This window comes from Gavia stellata, chromosome 25, assembly GCF_030936135.1.
Source record: "Gavia stellata isolate bGavSte3 chromosome 25, bGavSte3.hap2, whole genome shotgun sequence".
Taxonomy (NCBI): Eukaryota; Metazoa; Chordata; class Aves; order Gaviiformes; family Gaviidae; genus Gavia; species Gavia stellata.
This window is the reverse complement of record NC_082618.1, coordinates 8747715-8765286: the sequence shown is the minus strand read 5'-3', so window position 1 is coordinate 8765286 and position 17572 is coordinate 8747715. Positions and strand designations below refer to the sequence as shown.

Below are 17572 nucleotides of genomic sequence, written 5' to 3'. Positions count from 1 at the left end.
AAAGTTTTTTGGATCATTTTGCCCACAGCAGGCTTAGCTGTAAGAATCCAATGCAATTCATATTATCATTCAAACGCAGAACAGAATTCACCTGAGTCTTTCCTAAATAGCACCTTTAAAACAGGCACCAGATGAATATAAATGATGAAAATCCATGACACTGAAGACACATAATGTATTAAATTGAAATTTAAAAGTACATAGAACAAATATTTCTTTATACATACACACATAAAATAGAAAAAAATATAATTCATAGTACTAGGTCATCACAGGTAGTGAAATAAAAAGTGCTACAGAAATGCATTACGTAGTCCTCTGAATACAAAAAAGCTTTAAAAGTCTGCAGTTGCATTGCATTTAACTTATTTTGTTAATTTTGGGAAGAAATACTGACTTTTTATTTTCCTGAAGTTGTTAAATATAGAAATTAATTTACTTTTAAACTGCAAGAACTTTGATGCGATAACTTTTTTTATGCAGCAAGATGCAACAGCATGGAAAAGCTGAGTAGAAAAAGTGAAGACCTTGTGATTGGAACATACTTGGAAATATTCTCCATCATGAATGATGTTACTGCCCTATTATTTTATGGGAAGGCATATATACATAGTAATAAATAAAAAGCAGTAAACACCACGTTTACCTAGGAATACCCTAGGAATTACATACAGGAAAACAGATCAAGCAAAGCTAATGAGACCTGAAGAGGCTTTCTCCAACTTGTGGGCTCAAGCCTCCAGAAACACTGACAGTCAATACAAAAGCTTCAAATGTATCCAGAACATTGTTATTTCAAAATAACATACTTCATTTAGTAGTCTTCAGAATTGAAATGCCTTTCTTTTCTCCATGACAAGAACTTAACTTTTTTCAGCATACAAAATGTTTCTCATGAGTTAGAGATTCCAAAACAAAAGACAGCAGACTGGGATCACGATGATCTTGATTTTCCACAAAGGGAAGAAATATCTCACATTTGACCTTTTTTATCCATTAAAACGTCTAGAGCCAAGTTTAAGCGGCGACACGCAAACTTGGACAGCAGTGTGTTTCAAGTGGCTCAAAACTGAACCAGTGAAATAGTCCATTTTATTTTAGCTTAGCTGCCCTGATTAAATGGGTTAAAGTCATCAGACCATGTCACTGAAAGTTTGTGTTCCAGCTGGTTACAGCTGTCCAAAATATCAACAAAGCTTTCAGCATCCACTGCTGATGCTTTTAAATTTCAGAACGACCACATATCAAATACAGCACAGCTAAACAGAAGTTTCAGGCAAATCATCCATTTCTTCAAACGTATTCAGGGTGTTTTTGCTATTAGTTCTTGAATTATCTTGAACTTTGCTTGGATCTGCAAAAAAATGCATTATAAACAAAACAGGATATGGTAGAAACTGTATAGGCAAGATCAAAGTTTTGCACGTCTATTTTATGTTAAAAAACATGCATTTATTTAAAGAGCAAGTTGTCAGTTTACTACCATATCTTAAACAGAAATTTTTCTGTCTGCCCCTTTTCATTATTACTGAGCTCATTCTACTAAGCAATATAAATGCTAATTTACTCAAGAACAAACTTCAGAACGGGTCTCCCAGATCCTTGTATGCCCCTATCGTAAACTCTGACGCCTGCTGACAGAAAGACACCCGACACCTCAAAGTTAGGTCATTTCTCTATTACACTTCCAACACTGTCAGCAGATGGGTGTCTTGAATTTCCTGGTCAACATTCACGAGGGTCAGTTTGTCATCCAATATATGTCGCAAACCAAACATGAATATTCTAGGATTAAAACCAGCAGACTATAGTATTTTCAGGTAGAATCAGTCTGATTTCTTGCCAAACTTTGCAATCCTATATGCAAATATTTAAGGACTAAATGTACTTTATAAGAACTTTTTCAAAATAATATTTTCTGTCTATTAAAAAGTTCTCTGGCCTTACACCATTCAAATGCCCTAAGAGAATGTAAAACTTAGATCAAGCATAACAGCTTAGAGAAAAATAAAGTTAAAACCACCATGTTTTGGTGCCAAGGCGTAAATAACAATAGTTTGCAACCAACCCTCTCTCCAAATCTTTAAAAATAATTTAACACCACTACCATATTAGTGATGAGTTTCCCTAGCAGTAAAGTGTGGTTGAATATCTAGATTATGAGAGTTTATATTTTTAAAGGTATAAAACTGTATCAAAGCATTTCTAAGAAGAAAACCAAACTATTTCACAAATACGGCGTGGTAAAATTCTGTAGTACCTGTTGGCCCTGGATCTTCATTAATAAATGAAACATGTGTTTTCCACTCGGTCCATTTCACTTCATTAATCCTGTTTATATTGTATATAAGTTGTGTTATTAGCATGCATTATCTCTCAGCTACATAGCTGCACTTCCCCTTTTATTTCTTTATTCCTTCTTGGGATTGTAGTACTTTACCATCAACACCTGCTTCGCTAGTACTAAAAGGGTGAATGTCTTTCGCAGTGTCATGTACTATATGAAGACGAGAATAACACTAAGACTACTTTATAGTGTCACACATCATAAGTACAGTCTTGAAACTAATCTTAAATATTTAAGTATTTTTCATAAAACAGTATAGTAATATTTTCTTTAATATGGTAATCATAAATTAGCAATCAATTTAAATATAGTTACTTTTAAGCTAACATTCAAAGGAGATTATGACAAAGTGCATTTACTGCAAGCAAACTTGATACTTGTACATTAGAGACACATGAAGTTGAAAATCTGTTTTCTTACCAAAAAATTGTCTACATAAGAAAACCCTATACATTTTCCCTTTTAAAAAGATGGGATTTACAATTAAAAAAACAAATTGGATTTTTGTACACCTAATATAATTTTTAGAGATGCAGAAATATTTTAAAGATGCTTTTGAAAAGAAATAACCTTGAAGAAACATACAGAGCAGAATTGATAGCACAGTATTCTAGCTTTGCTTTACCTTAAGCACACCCTGGTGTCATTTTCAGCCACTTTACACCGTTCTCCTAGTTGGAATTTTTTCCTCAAACATTTTGGTAAGAATTTTTCAAATTCCAAAATAGTTCTGGCTCTCTATTAACAATAAATAGTAACACGAGTATGGTTAACCATATTCAAAATTGTCTGATTTCCTAGCATACACAGTTTTCAGGCTCCATGTTTCATTATAACATGTCACGCCTCCATCCACCATCCATAACCAACACCGATTCCCACAACAGCAAATATGGCATGCCACTTATTTGACCTGCGCAAATACGGAGTCCACTGCTTTCTCTAGTTAGCCCCACCGCAGAAGGCATACTCAAAGATTCAAGAAATCTTGCTCTAGACTCAGTGTTTAGGGTTTTAACACCAACACCTTCATGCAGCACCCTGTCACAGGGATATATGTAACCTGTAGTGGGATACTGCCCACCACAGAAAGCAACTGCAATTCTGATTATGACTGTGTTCTTGATGACAGCTTGGGACTCAGAGCTGTCTAGCATTGGTAAAAGACCAGGCTCAGATAAGGTGTGAGAAATTGGAATGAACTCATGCATTGCTCAAACTCAAGGGATGGAGCATGCTGAGTTACAGATTTCTGGGCAGATAATGAAACACACCTTCCTCCTGGCATATCAAGGGGAACGAAAGTCATAAAGGTGTGTGACAGTGTATGAGGTTGAATATCTGAGCCATAAGATTACCTTCAGGATAGCTGTTAATTCTGAAATTATTACAATATCCTAATACTAAAATTACTTACTATTTGTACACATATACAAATGGGGATTATCATTGTTCATACCTAACCCCTTCTGTCAGCACTATTAGTTACCATAGGTACAGCTCAAAAGATTTTAGCCAATGCATCTATACTTCACTAAGCAAACTAAATCACAAACAAACCTGGAGTTTCCAGATGTGCTCACTCTCTTTAGAAATATCTTCCACTGTTTCTCCCATTAATGCAATCAGCATGTTCAACAGAAGAACAAAGGTCAACACAACATAAGTTATGAGGAGCAGAAGAAATAGCACAGGATACTTTGAATTTTGCTGGATCTCCAGATCACCCAGTCCTAGGGTGAGCTTAAAAAGATCCATCAGAACAGGTCCCAGACTGCTGTTGGAATGGCATTCGCTGCCATCTTGGCAAGTTTCAATCAATGCAGCAAGAGCTGAGAAGAAAGCATGAGAAAATTTTAATCACAATAATGCTTTATGTATACATGGCATTTTATCCTAAAGAATTCCAAACGCACTGTTCAATAAAGAGCTAGAGCTGCCCAGCAATGTACACAGCAGGAGCTAGATGACACATTACCAGGAAGCAAAGAGAGCCCATGTCCAAGTGAAACTGCAGGCAGTTGAACAAGAGCCAAATTACTTATCTGTTCAGATAGTCTCTAGACAGTTTAAATCTCTAAACTTGGCTTTTTAATATCCAGAAGAAACCCCAACATGAGCTCTCATCATGACAATAGGGTTCTTATTCATAATAATGCTAAAATTTTTACTCACACAGAGCATCAGTGCTTTTCTCCAGTAATATTTACCTACGCCAAATCCCAGCAAAAACACGATATAGACAACTAAAAATTTTATCACATCTTGCAGGATGACCTAAAAATTAAATTAAATATTTATCAGAAATGAAAATTGAGAACTGGTTTTATGCTTATGAATTCTGCAGGGATACAGGTGTGGTACACACTAAAGTGTCAGATTGCTTTCATTAAGCAAACTGGTTGTAGTCTCAGTGAGAAACCCAGAAAAGATTTAGGTCTGATTTTTTTATCTCATGACTGAGAGCCTGGTGTGTTGTCCAAGGGTGACTAACTGTACAACACAGGCATTACAGCATATGATGCAAAACTACATTAGCTGAAAAAACACAAATTACTTACGTATTTAATATAATAAAATGTTAATTTTAAGATATAAACTAGTTTCTGCCATTGAAGTTATATACTGTATTCTGCTGAAATAATGTGTATAGACTGAAAATAAGAAATTTCAGTATGAACTATAAAGTACATCTAAACTGCTGAATATGCTTGATTGGGATTGTATCATAACAAGTAAGCATCGTAACAAGGCAGATAAAACAAAACCAACTTGCCTTTTGAATCATAACACTGTAAATGCCCATGGACTGGAAACCTCTGGTGAAATAGAGCATATTAGCCCATCCTAGGGCCATTGCCAAAACAAGACACACGAGGTGTTCTTTGTAGGAAAACAAGTACAAAAAGACAGAGAAGATCACAAGCAAAGCTTGTATAAAACTGTTAAAAAACAAACACATGTATGTAAAAGGGACACAAAGCCAACAACATAATGGAAAAATATGAAAATAACACTACTTTGCTTCTTATGCTTCAATTCTAATTCCATATTGCATTCTATTCTCCCCTAGGAACGTTACCATTATAGTTTAACAATAAAATAGATGAGTACAAGTATATTAACATATTAGGATTACATTTCTTAAAGCTTACTTTAAGTGAACTACCCTCCCCAAAATAGCTGGTCAATGCAGATTTTGCTGACAAAGACATTACGAATTCTTAACAGTACCTTTGAAGCCATTTAATTCAAGCTTTAGCTTAATGAATTATTAGAATCATTACAGATTTTCCGTAAACAAGGAAGATGCTAGGAAAAGGTGTGATAGGATGTAGACCAGATTCTCAGTGGCACAAGACTGGTATCAGTGTGGTTGTAGGAGAAGGAAGAAAGATAGAGTTAAGCTGCCTCTCTTTTTATTGATCCTACAGTCATATGCTAGAAATGAGAGGGAGTCATCTGTGCTTTTTCTAGGCCAGCTATGGGATACTCCCATCAGCCAGCTGAACCGGCTTTATGCTATTTTTCCTTCCTGAAGGAACTGAGCGGAGTATGAAACTGTATCTAGTTTATTTAACCAGGTTTCTTAAACACATTTCTCTATATACAGCTCTAAAGAGATACAGCATCAGGAGAAGCTAAAGACAGTACTGTACCTTGGAAAAAAAAAGAAAATCCAGTCCATGCACACCAACCCCCAGTATTGTTACTGACCCGTGCAACCATTACTGTGTGTTATGGAAAAGCTGCATGTAAGATTACACCCATCCCTCTAAAAACTGATAATCTAGAGAAAAAGTGAACATCTGCTACAGGAGTACATTCTTTGCGACCATGAGATAGGTAAGCATTTTATTTATAGTACAAAATATGTGCATGACAAACTTACAATGCAAAGTGGAACCACGCATCAGAGAGAATTGACTGCAGGTCTGAGGGCCTAAGCAGAAAGATGGCTACACTCTACGTAGACAGATATATAAAATACAGAAATGGTAGTAAGAGAAAGCAGGCCTCAAAATTGATTTTTCAGAATAATTTAATTGAAGTTGGTGTTCTAAAAAAAAAAAAATCCATCTACTGATAAGACATGATAACTTCTAGAATTAAAAATCTTTTTGTAGGGCTGTAACTTCAAAGTTTACATTTCTGTCATCTCTGGTATAATTTAACAGTTAGTTACTGGTTTTAATTACTTATAGTATATGGCAAAAATTATACCCTTTTTTTCCCATTAAAAGTTCTAATTCATCAGTATCCTTAAAGCCAGTAATTTGCCAATGTCGATGTTATACAAATATAAAATCTCTGTCTTGAGAATTTGAAAGGAAAAAACCCTCATATTTGTTTCATTGAGCAATAAAGTTATATTCAAATATATAACCAGGGTCATTCTGAGTAAGCGATGTATTGTGCCAAAGACTTTTAGAAATTAACGCGTATCATGAAGATATTCCAAACATATTGCTAATATCATCATCAGCGTATTCACAAATCTAGAGAAGTTCTTTACCTATTTTGTTATGTATTCATTATTAAAAAGTCTTACCTCTTTTATGGCTAAAAATATTGCTCCTAACATAACCATCACCTGTCCTGATAACTGCAGCCATCCCACACCACGTGTTAGAGCTAGTGGATAAGGTGGAGCCTGCAAGACAGGTCCAAAATGAAAACACTGAGTTCCATACCTGAAGGGTAAAAGGCAAATAACAGGAAGCCTCATGTATGTAGCTCTCTGGATACCCAATTTCTTCACTTTCCGTGAGAATTTTCTTCATGGTGGATTTAGAGAATCGGCCCCCTAACATATATATTTGAAATAGCAGAATTTTCTTAAAAGAAAAACAAAATACCCTCTCCACACTTTTAGAAATTTAACTACCATTCTTTACATTATATATTTGTATTTTGGGTCCCTTTCACAAAATGCAAATGCAATGATCTCATCTGCTTTTCTTCCCTCTGGATACGAAGACCTGATGTGGGAGAACCTGGTCTCAATACAGCCAGATATTCTGATATCTGGTTTTGGTTTAGCATTTTAAATACCATTCCGGAAATACTATTGCATTTTAAATCGGTAAAATTTGGTGAGATTAAGTTGCCGTACTCACTTCATTTTCATTAGGCCTGTGGTAGGAAACTAACGTTAATGTCACATTGTATAGGAAATAAAACCAGCATGACATAAAAAACATGTGTCGTGCAAACTTCTTCCATTTCATTCGCAGGAGTGAATTCAGAGGCTCCAAAGTCAGCATTTCATGACGATTCTGTAGGAAAAAAAACCCCCACAATTAAGATTTTAATTTGCTGCCTGTAAGGAAACTGAGATAATTTCAGGTCTGTATTTTGCGTCTTTTCATTCAGCATCTGTCCTTGCTGATCTAGAAGCACATTTATGCTCAAAGATACGTGTCAGACCCTAACCTGACAAGATACAATGGGACAACTCCAACTCATGCTGGGATAACCCGCCATACTCTGGTAAAACATGATTGAGCTAAAACTGTAATGTGAACTTCTGGTCTTGCTTTTTATGGAAGTTTTGTGGCAGTATTTGAATTTAGCAAATGTAAAATTCTGCCTCTGGAAAGCTGACATTCCTAAACACCTAAAATACATACCTGTTAAGTAAAGTTTATAACTTCAGGCAGGGTATTCTCGTAAAGTATTTCTGTTTGCTTGCCCTGTTCTCATGCACTATCTTAGGCAGCTACTAGTGGCCACTCAATGGAGACAAGACACTTGCTTTGGTCTGACCAGCTAAGCCATATTCATGTTCCTATGCAAGGCAAATTAATGCTTCAAATGTAGAAAAAACACTCCCCAAATGCCCAGTCTGTGTTTCAGAAGCTGAATGCATGTTCCCTTACAGTTGACAATCTACAGAGGTATAAAATTCATCTTGCTCCTGATACAAAACTGAGAATCAAAAATTACTTTTCGCTCTTTTACAAGTAATTCAGTCAAATGTATAGGCTAACACATCTGAAGTGAGTGTACTGCTAGAAAATATATACATATTTTAGAAATAGGTAACTTACACCAATATTTGTATTATAGACAATAATTTCCAATACTGAATTGTCTGTGGTGGTATCTAGTTCTGTCAGATCATAAAGAGAAGATTGAACAGGACCATAAGCCCAGTCTGTGAATTTTCTTGACAGGCTCCTGTTAGGCTTATCTCTTATCTCTCTGCTCAGGATGTATTTCAGAATCTAAAACATTAACAGAATCATTTGTAAGCAGATGCATTCTTCATGGGAAAGGAGAAAGCACACATACATACTTGCCAAAACCCCTACCTTTTAACTAATCACATTTGCTATGGTAGTACAATTCAATGTATTTGTAATTCTGTTATTCAGTAAGCAGTGTTAGAGATGACAGACCTCTAGGAAATAAATACAGTGTTTTTAATGCCTCCAGATTTTCTGTCAAAGAGACATTTTTCTAAAGGATGAAAGCACTATTTCCATGCATTCACATTGTATCTTCCTTTAACTTAATCAATTACTTTCTCAATTATCCCACTGTCAATTCTTTACCACAATACAAGCAGTTGATTTATGACAGCCAAATTCTACAGCAGCATAACAGCAGTTCTAGTGAGTTTTCTGAAATTATTCAAAGATTGTATATTGTATAAGTGTAGTATTGTAATGAATGCAGAATTTGAGTTTCTGTACAACAGAAGGGTTTGCGAGGCTGTTTTTAAACAGCAAATGTATTTTGTACAGAGAAGGGTTGTTAGAGGGAAACCTTGAAGAGTCGAAGCAACATTGCAATAGAAATATTTGCTTGTATTTTGAACAAAATTAGCTTACCAAATATTATTGATGCATAGTACAGCATAACCAGCATGGAAAACTACATGTCAGAGCACAAACGTCTGAGTACATAGTTGGCCTTGACTCTTCCTCCATACTTAATTTCTCTCAGATGCTACTGAAATAATACCCACCTCTAATTTCCCAGTTTTTGCAGCTAATTGTAGTGGTGTCAAACCCTCCTTATTCTTTGTTGTTTCCAAATGTCTGTCTTTACTTTTCAACAAAATCATATCATACATTCTGATTACAAAGTCATTCTGGGTTTTAAAGTCCTCTGCCACAGTAACTAATGCATGGAGGATATTGTTTCCTCTGGAATCCTGAGAAGTAATATTAGTCCTGGTATTGTCCATTAACAGTTGAATTATGTCTGGTTGATTGGTACATGCAGCTAACGCCAGTGCAGTTTCACCTACAAAATTATAAAATGTAACATGTGTTCATGTTTTATTACAAGCATTCAAATCATATTATAGAAGAGTGACTATGTTAAGCATCTTAGTATATGAAAACTCATTTACATATTGATTGTACTGAATTTAGCTCTTTTTTATAAAAGCTTAATTTGCATGAAAACATAATTTGGAGAAAATCTTCAAACTCAAATTTATTAGATTTTATTTGCCATTCAGAATTTGCAATTTTTTTGTAAATGTTTTACGATTATTTCTGAGAGTTTATAATAGCTTGCACTCTGGCAAGTTACTTTTACAAAAGGTACTATGCCATTTTTATATCTTATTGATGCGAGTTTCCTAATCTAGGTTTAGCTACGCTAATGATTCACGCTTGCCTGTCTTCCATACTGTCTTAGTTGTTTGAGTATTCCTTCCTAACTTTTCCAGAGAGATCGCATTTCCACTTACCAAAATAAAAGCCTTCATGCTTATGTTTGGGATTAAAGAAAATACCCTGGGCGCGAGCATTGACATCAGCTCCTTTTTCAATAAGGCTCTGAGTTATTTCATATTGTCTTCTTTCGATGGCAATATTTAGAGCTGTCTGGCCTGAAACAACAGACACAGGTATTTAGCTTTGAATGTCTTAAGCACATTATGAAACGTTAATGACGTTTCATAATGGATAGCAGCAGTGATAATGAATAAAAGTTGTTTTAGGAATTTAAACCATCATTAGAATGTTTGAAGAAAACATTAGTTTTATGGATGGTATATTTAACCATATACCTGAAATTGGTACCAGATGGCAATACCTTTATATGCCTCCTCTGTGTATGCTGCATTGATAAATCTCTCCAAAATACCATTTTCTTCTGCAAAGGATAGTAGTGTATTCACTATCTCATTTGTGTTTTGGTTGATGTTCAGCAGAGCTTTCATCAGACAAGTTTTGCCAGTATCTGAAGCTGTGAATTTTTTCATCAGATAATCTACAAGAGTGAATTTTGAGATTACATCATCATTATTTATTAAAGTGGATGGAAGAGAATTCTAATCTTTTTTGTTTGTTAGGGGTGGAACCTGAGGGATATATATGAACATAAATTATTTGCCAAACAATTACTCCATCCTATTCACTTGGTATTTGAGCTATGTATACTTGGTGAGACAATGCATTCAGAGATGTGGTACTAATTAATAAGATAGCCAATGCACTTGGTTTTTCTTTCAGACATCCCACTGCCATGGTAACTCCAGACAGACCCAGAACTCTTTCCTAACTTCTCTGTCTGTTCTACCATGCTGCACACATCACAAGCCCTGGCTATACTGTCATTTGACCGCAGTTTGGATAGAGACATTAGCTTTGAGTCTCGTGCTGCAGAAGGTTAGCTTAGATATGGCTATGGGAATACAGTGCAGATGGACCCTCCGTGTATCATAAATAGGAGACAAATACTCTCCGGTGTTGCCTCGGAGGCAGCAAGGAGGTGGCTTATTGAGTATCTTAAGCTTTCATTTAGAAACAGGAAATGTGGTATGCATTAAACTGCAAACAAGTGACTGCAAATTCACAGGCAAGTAGCTGTTGCACAGAGGTATTTCCCAGTTTTAGACTATGCATACACTGCCAGAAGAGTAACAGTCTTCCTTCAGGTAACTCCACAGCTTACCTGGCGCAGTCATGTTTGTACACGCATTTGATCTTTCCTTCAGCTCTGCGAGCAGACATTGCAATTCTTCTATATTCCCCTCCGATACTGCCCGAAATATGTACCTTTTCAACTTCTTCCGGGCACTAGTCTGCTCAGGTCCTTGTGATATGTTAGCACTGAATTATAAGAAATAATAATGAAATTGCTGATTCAATTTACTGTGTTTTATTTTATTTTCTACGTAATAGGAAAAAGAAATACAATTACTTGCCCCGCTTCCATATATATCTTGGCATGGATCTCTCAGAATGTTTCTGCAGATTGCTTATTTGCAGATAAGTGGCTACTGAGAGGGTTTTTACAACAAAAATGTACATTTTCAAGTATTTTGTTTCGCATTTTTTTCAGTTTATCCATTCTTTTAAAACAAAGGCTAGGAAATACTACTGCTTCTCTGATCTGTCCACAACTCGCTGACTTCAGCGCCTGAAGTTACCTGATGCTGCACTCCAGCTGCACCCATCCCACTCACAGCAGAAGAGAATTTTTAACCTCATGTCTTTTTACACAACTTTCCTGATCATACATTATTCTGGAATAAGAATGATTTAATATTTTCACCCCCGATCAGAAACACTCCTAGTTCATGCCTAGTTGTGCATGGTGTTTAGGTCCTGTGTTGTCATCTAGGAAACAGACATTCTATAGGAAGAATCCTCACACTAAATATGAGATTTAAGAAAAGCAGAGGTTAGAGTTGTTCATTCAAAATTTAATTACTGAAGAATCAGAAGTGCATGCATGCATACGACCTTATTTCTAAAACATGGCAGGCAAAATAGGTACTATCTACCCTATCATAAACTTAATCCATTGAAAATGTACTAAGAAATACTTCATGTCTCCACTCACCAACAACTGTCTACATTAGGGCTGTATTCAGTCGCATCATCCTGAAGAGACTGTGGGGAATCCATATCCTCCCCATTTCCAGATGCACTACAGAAAACAGAAAAGCATAAGTGCTAAGTCAGGAGGATACTGGAAGACATTTTGGCAAATTGCATGAAGAATCAGTCAACACTAGGAAGCAGTATCTACAGTAGAGCTGAAATTAGCCTAATTTGACATTGTGCTTTTTAATTCTATCATTTTATCTCCCCTGTGAATTTTAACGTGAGTGGTAAAAATGAAGACACCCACAGGATTTTATTTTATTTAAAAAAATCATTAGGAAAGCAACCTATTTGTGTTTTACTGTTATTTCATTACAGATCCTGAAACTGTGGGAAGTTTTTTCTTTTTTTTTTTTCCTAATGATCACTGCTCTTTATGCATCCTGAACGCTTGAGGCTTACATTCTTCCTTTTCACAGGCTTAATTTGTCATCTGCCACAAAACAAGTGCTAAATCAGTAACCATGCATGGGTTGCAAGCACACAATGAAAGTGATTTACCTAAAGATTTACTACACAGTACACTGTGGATAACACAAGAGCATTTTGCAGCTGACTTGAATGGAAGCTTCGGCTAAAAGAAATTGATTCCTAAATGCAGATCTGACTTAAAACTTAATTTATTATAATTTTTCTTACTTGTATTTTGTTTCTTATAAGGTTCATGTTTTATGAACTAACTCAGGTTAATGAGTTAGGGAGCCTGAGCTATTATATTAGTTAGTGACAAAACAGATGTATGGACAGTAATGCAAGAATTCATTCAGATTTGCTCTGCAGATATTCCCTTCCCTTTGAAATAAAGCTGGAAGCTCACAGTCCATTCTTATTCAGGCCATCACTTCTCTGCAGAAAACCGTGAGGAATCTGGTGACAAAGCGTATGTGTGTCTTGTGCAGGTGTGTCCCTGAATGAGAGGGAGAAATTTGGATATGTCTGCTCTGAAACCAAAATAAGACTGTCAGCTAATTCCAAAAAGCTGACCAGACAGCCATCAGACACAAAAACATTCGACCATTCTCATCTTATACTAGATTTGATGCATATTTCCCTTATTCATAGTTATTGGCTCCTAGTAACCCACACATTTTTAACAATTAAGTGCATTCTTCCCAGTCATAATTTTTCCTCTATTCGTTCAGCATAAATGGCTGCCTGTAAATATTTCAGGCTCAGCATCTTCATGTTATTTGATTGTTAATGAGCAATGAGGGAGGATGTCAGCACACAGCTGGGAATAGGGCTTGCTAAATTAAGCTATGGTCTTCACGCAGTAGAAAATACACAAATGGGTGCATGGAGTTTGTCCTAACATATCATCAATAAAAGGCTAAGATAAAAAAAAGTACTGATTTTAAATTTATTCAAATCTGAGGCCTGATTTATTCAGTGTAAGTGACAGCAGTAGATAAACTCAAAGATAAGTCATCTAGCAACAACTGACCTCCAATGGAGTTCTGTCTTTGAAGTGACCAAAAGATAAGGAAAGCCATGTGAAATTTTAGCTCTGAAGTCTAAGGAGAAATAAGGAGTAGCCGCTGAAAAGAATAGATATATTTGCAGTATGACTATTGAATATGCATCTATAACTTACCATGGACGAATATTTGAATCCATTGGTTTTGAAAACACAGGGGGAGACGTATTATTTGGAGTTGCATTGCTTTCAAAACCATCAATCTCCAGAAAAAAGTGTGAACTGTTGAACACAGTGCATTTAAAAAATATTAGTAAAAAAGGAAGCTCAACCATAAAATAAGCAAAGAACTACACGCATGTGCTTAGGACAACGTTGACAATTTATATTTTCTGGCATTATACCTAATAGGACGCTGGAACAGAGGCACATCTACTTTCCCCTGAGGGGATCCCAACCTCCAGCACTTTCATGCTGGCAGATGGGCAAAAGATCCCGAGATATTTTTAGGACACATGGCATCAGACTCTGGCATGTCTAAGCAGCTACCCCAGCAGCCTAAAAACAGCCTCGCATCCAACTTCTGTGCAAATAGCTAAATGCAACACCAGACATTTATTGAACAGCCATACCTGTATGCATACACACACACGCATATGCTTTTTAATCTACTGCATTCTAGTCCCTATTTCTCCAGCCAGGAGCCATCAGGATGGATCATTTCAAACCCATCAGCAGTGATAATCATTAAGTCAGAAAGTTTGAAAGGTCACACATTAAATGACGTTAGGCGTTTCCACCATCTAGGACTGAATGTGTAATCTTGCCAGTCAGGGCATGACATTTAACTATTTCTTTTCCCTATAAATATTTATTTATAGGGAAAAGAAATGAAATTTGAAACAACACAGAAAAGGGAACATGAGAAGAATAGGAAGATTTCGCCCTTTAAAAGCCTGCAAAATTGAGAGGCAAAATCAATGGCTTGGTATTACTAGATCTCATTAAAACATCGCTACATTTCACCAAAGACAGTGGAGTTTCAGTGGTGGATGTAGTGACTCCCACAAGGCCTATTGTTCAGAAACTGTCTTACATTTCTAAAATGTCCCAGTAGTCACCTGGAAAATGTTTCCAATTCACCTAATATTTATGGCTTAGTCCATTGGGTATTTCTTATTTTTTTAACTGCATCTTCCCCAAAGAATCCTGCTGAAGTACACATACTGATGCTAAAATGCAGTATGTTATTAGGACACTACTGAACAACCTGTTGATATCTGCTAAAAATACCATGATCTAACGGCCCTGGTTCATCTAATTTTCCAATTGCTTGGTGATCCAAGTGTTAATTGACTGTGTGTAGTAGTTTAAACTTATATGACCTTTTAACATTTGAGACGTGCCTGTGAATGTATTCTAAGCAGGCAGCAAGTAAAAATGCCACTTCTGGTAGCAGGACAATGTCTCTGAAATTACTTAGACAAGGGGTGCTTTTCAGAGTACAGGAAAAACCTAGACAGAAACAGGACCATTGCCATCACTTCTACCACACTCACCAGATTCACAGCTGCTGTAAATCACTGTTGTTTCACTGGGGTCTGCACTTGGCAGAGAGGCTAAGGAGGAGTGGGAAAAACATGGGTACATCCTGCTTTTTTTGCATTTCCTGACCATGAAGTGCAGGAGCTGTCCCAAGAGACATACAGCTGTCAGAGGTCACAGTGAACCTCCAGAAACCCAAAGTGCCACGCTCTAGGCTTTGCTGGACCATATCACCTGCCCTTAGCTCAGCAACAGTGCATTCATGCTGAAGAGTTTGGCATCCAATAGCTGTACAGCAGCTATGAAGTGGACCCTGTTTTGGAGGCTGACATACCTAACCTATCCTGGCATGTGGGTTATCTGGGGATACCATAGGGAAAAAAAACCCAAAAGCCACCGTGCAAAGCAGGTGGACAGTTGCCAACAAATACCCAAGTGCTTACGTGGCCGTGGTGCACACTCTCAGGAACACTGCCCACAAATATAATCAGGCTCTGACAACCTTGGCAGCACTCCTCCCAGCCTGCCTGTTGGTTTTCCTGTACTTAATTATATACTGTTAGTCCACCCAAATACCAGGACTTCAGGAAGGGGAAGTCATTGTCTTCTCAGAAAGCGCATATTGCCAATACATTTGTCAAGTGAGAAATGTCACCCATGGAGGTGCACTAGCTGCTTGGTGGCACAGTAGAAGGAAGAACTTTGAAGCAACAGAAGTACAGCAGCATAGAAACATATAATTAATAGAACATGTTAAACCTCTGCATTAAAATTCACATCATCTTCATGCCTTATATTACAGGAATGTTGTCAGCCACACCCCGAGCTCTTGGTCGAGAGGTGGGAAAACCCCCAAGGTTACTGTTACTGATGCCACAAAACCGAATGTGAGATATGAGCTTAAATAATTGAGGGGTAGTGCTTGCCAGTATTTGTTATAACTACTCAATCTTCCATAGAATTGCCCCTTTTTGAAGTACTAGATGTATTGCGAGCTGTTCAGACATCTCATCTCTCCCTTTATGCAACCAAAGAACTTCTCTTTTTGAATTTAATGACAGAAGGACAAATTGGGCCACCCAGGCAGTGGGTCTCAAATAACTAATGACACCAGTTCTGTGGAAAGTGATTCCTCTGATTATTAAGAATTATAAATGTCAGAACAGCCGCAATTGCCTAGGCCTTCAGAGTTTCAAAAATTGCCATAATAGCTAGTAATTAGCCACAGAATGAAAAGTTTATGAATGAAAATTCATCCTCACTCTACAGTAACTTAGTTGACTTCAATAGCATAGTATCAGGGATGAATTACTGCTTATATTTCCACATCCATATTAAATACAAACCCTTAATCCTTGTATTAATTCTCTCACATAAATTATGAATGCAAGTGAATATTTTATAAAATAAAATAATGAAGAAATCTTGTTAATCAGAATAATGAAAAATAGAATGAATTCAGGTTTGTTTGTGATGTGATTTTTCAAGCCTCCTGCTCTCCCAGACCTCATTTTTTAATTCACCTCAGCCTCGCCATAATCTGTCAGATTCCTGTGTGAGGCTAAGTTTGAAATGCTCCCTTTTTTCAGGCCAGCATCTCTTACATAAAACCTGGTATACCCTGCCATGTGATCTCTTTAAAGAGATCACTCTACCTTCTCCTAGTGAAATACTGACTGTCATCACACCACATCCTGGTAAGCTTATGGAGGTATATAGAGTGGATGCAAAAAGCCCAGCTGATATGAGACACACACTTAAAAGACTGGTGCATGAGTCTGATGTCTCTAGGGTAGGGGTTAAATATTTGTCCCATTAGGGTAAACACATCATATGTCTACCTAATCAGGATACTCTTCCACTTCTAAACAGCATAAGCATGTTTTTTTTGAAGGTGCCTTGTGTTTATCAGGTCTGTCTCATTACACCTCTGCTCATATATGCAGCGTGAATAAAAATGTTAGTAATATTTCAGTGCAAATATCTACTAAAGGAGATAAAACAGGGAGTTTTAATGTTCTGGACTGAGCTAAAGTCCTACCTTTTCTTTGTCGGAGTGCTTTCAGTTGGCTTTTTCTCTTGCTGGTTTGAAGGGGGAATACCAGATGGATTTGTTTTCTTGCCCATTAGTGGAATAATTTCGTTGTTATCTTTAATCATGTTTCTGCAGTAGATAGATTCACAGTTATTTATCTCCTGTTCATTTGACGAAAGAATAGTGACCAAATTGCCTATTTACAGTCTCTTCACATGTAAGCACACAAATCTTGATATTTTTTCAAAGTTTTTCATTTTTCAGTTATTAAGCACATGCATGTCATTTTATGTGTCAAGGCTGGAGGGTTATATTCATGACTGATTAAATTACATTCTAAGAAAAGTGCCGTTAAAAGTGATACCATAAAT

General features: G+C 36.6%; 1 protein-coding gene across 1 annotated transcript; it reads right to left on the bottom strand.

Annotated features, from left to right (window-relative positions):
* Nucleotides 1-1259: 1259 nt before the first annotated feature.
* Nucleotides 1260-17326, bottom strand: TRPV3 (transient receptor potential cation channel subfamily V member 3). The gene is made up of 17 exons (XM_009818655.2): nt 17208-17326; nt 13799-13903; nt 12161-12247; nt 11267-11424; nt 10406-10582; nt 10059-10199; nt 9324-9604; nt 8401-8577; nt 7468-7626; nt 6900-7001; nt 6240-6313; nt 5124-5289; nt 4558-4624; nt 3908-4179; nt 2973-3085; nt 2261-2331; nt 1260-1354 (listed from the first exon to the last, which is right to left on the bottom strand). Exons 1-17 carry the CDS (start codon nt 17324-17326, stop codon nt 1260-1262), a joined length of 2364 nt encoding a protein of 787 aa, XP_009816957.1.
* Nucleotides 17327-17572: the final 246 nt, after the last annotated feature.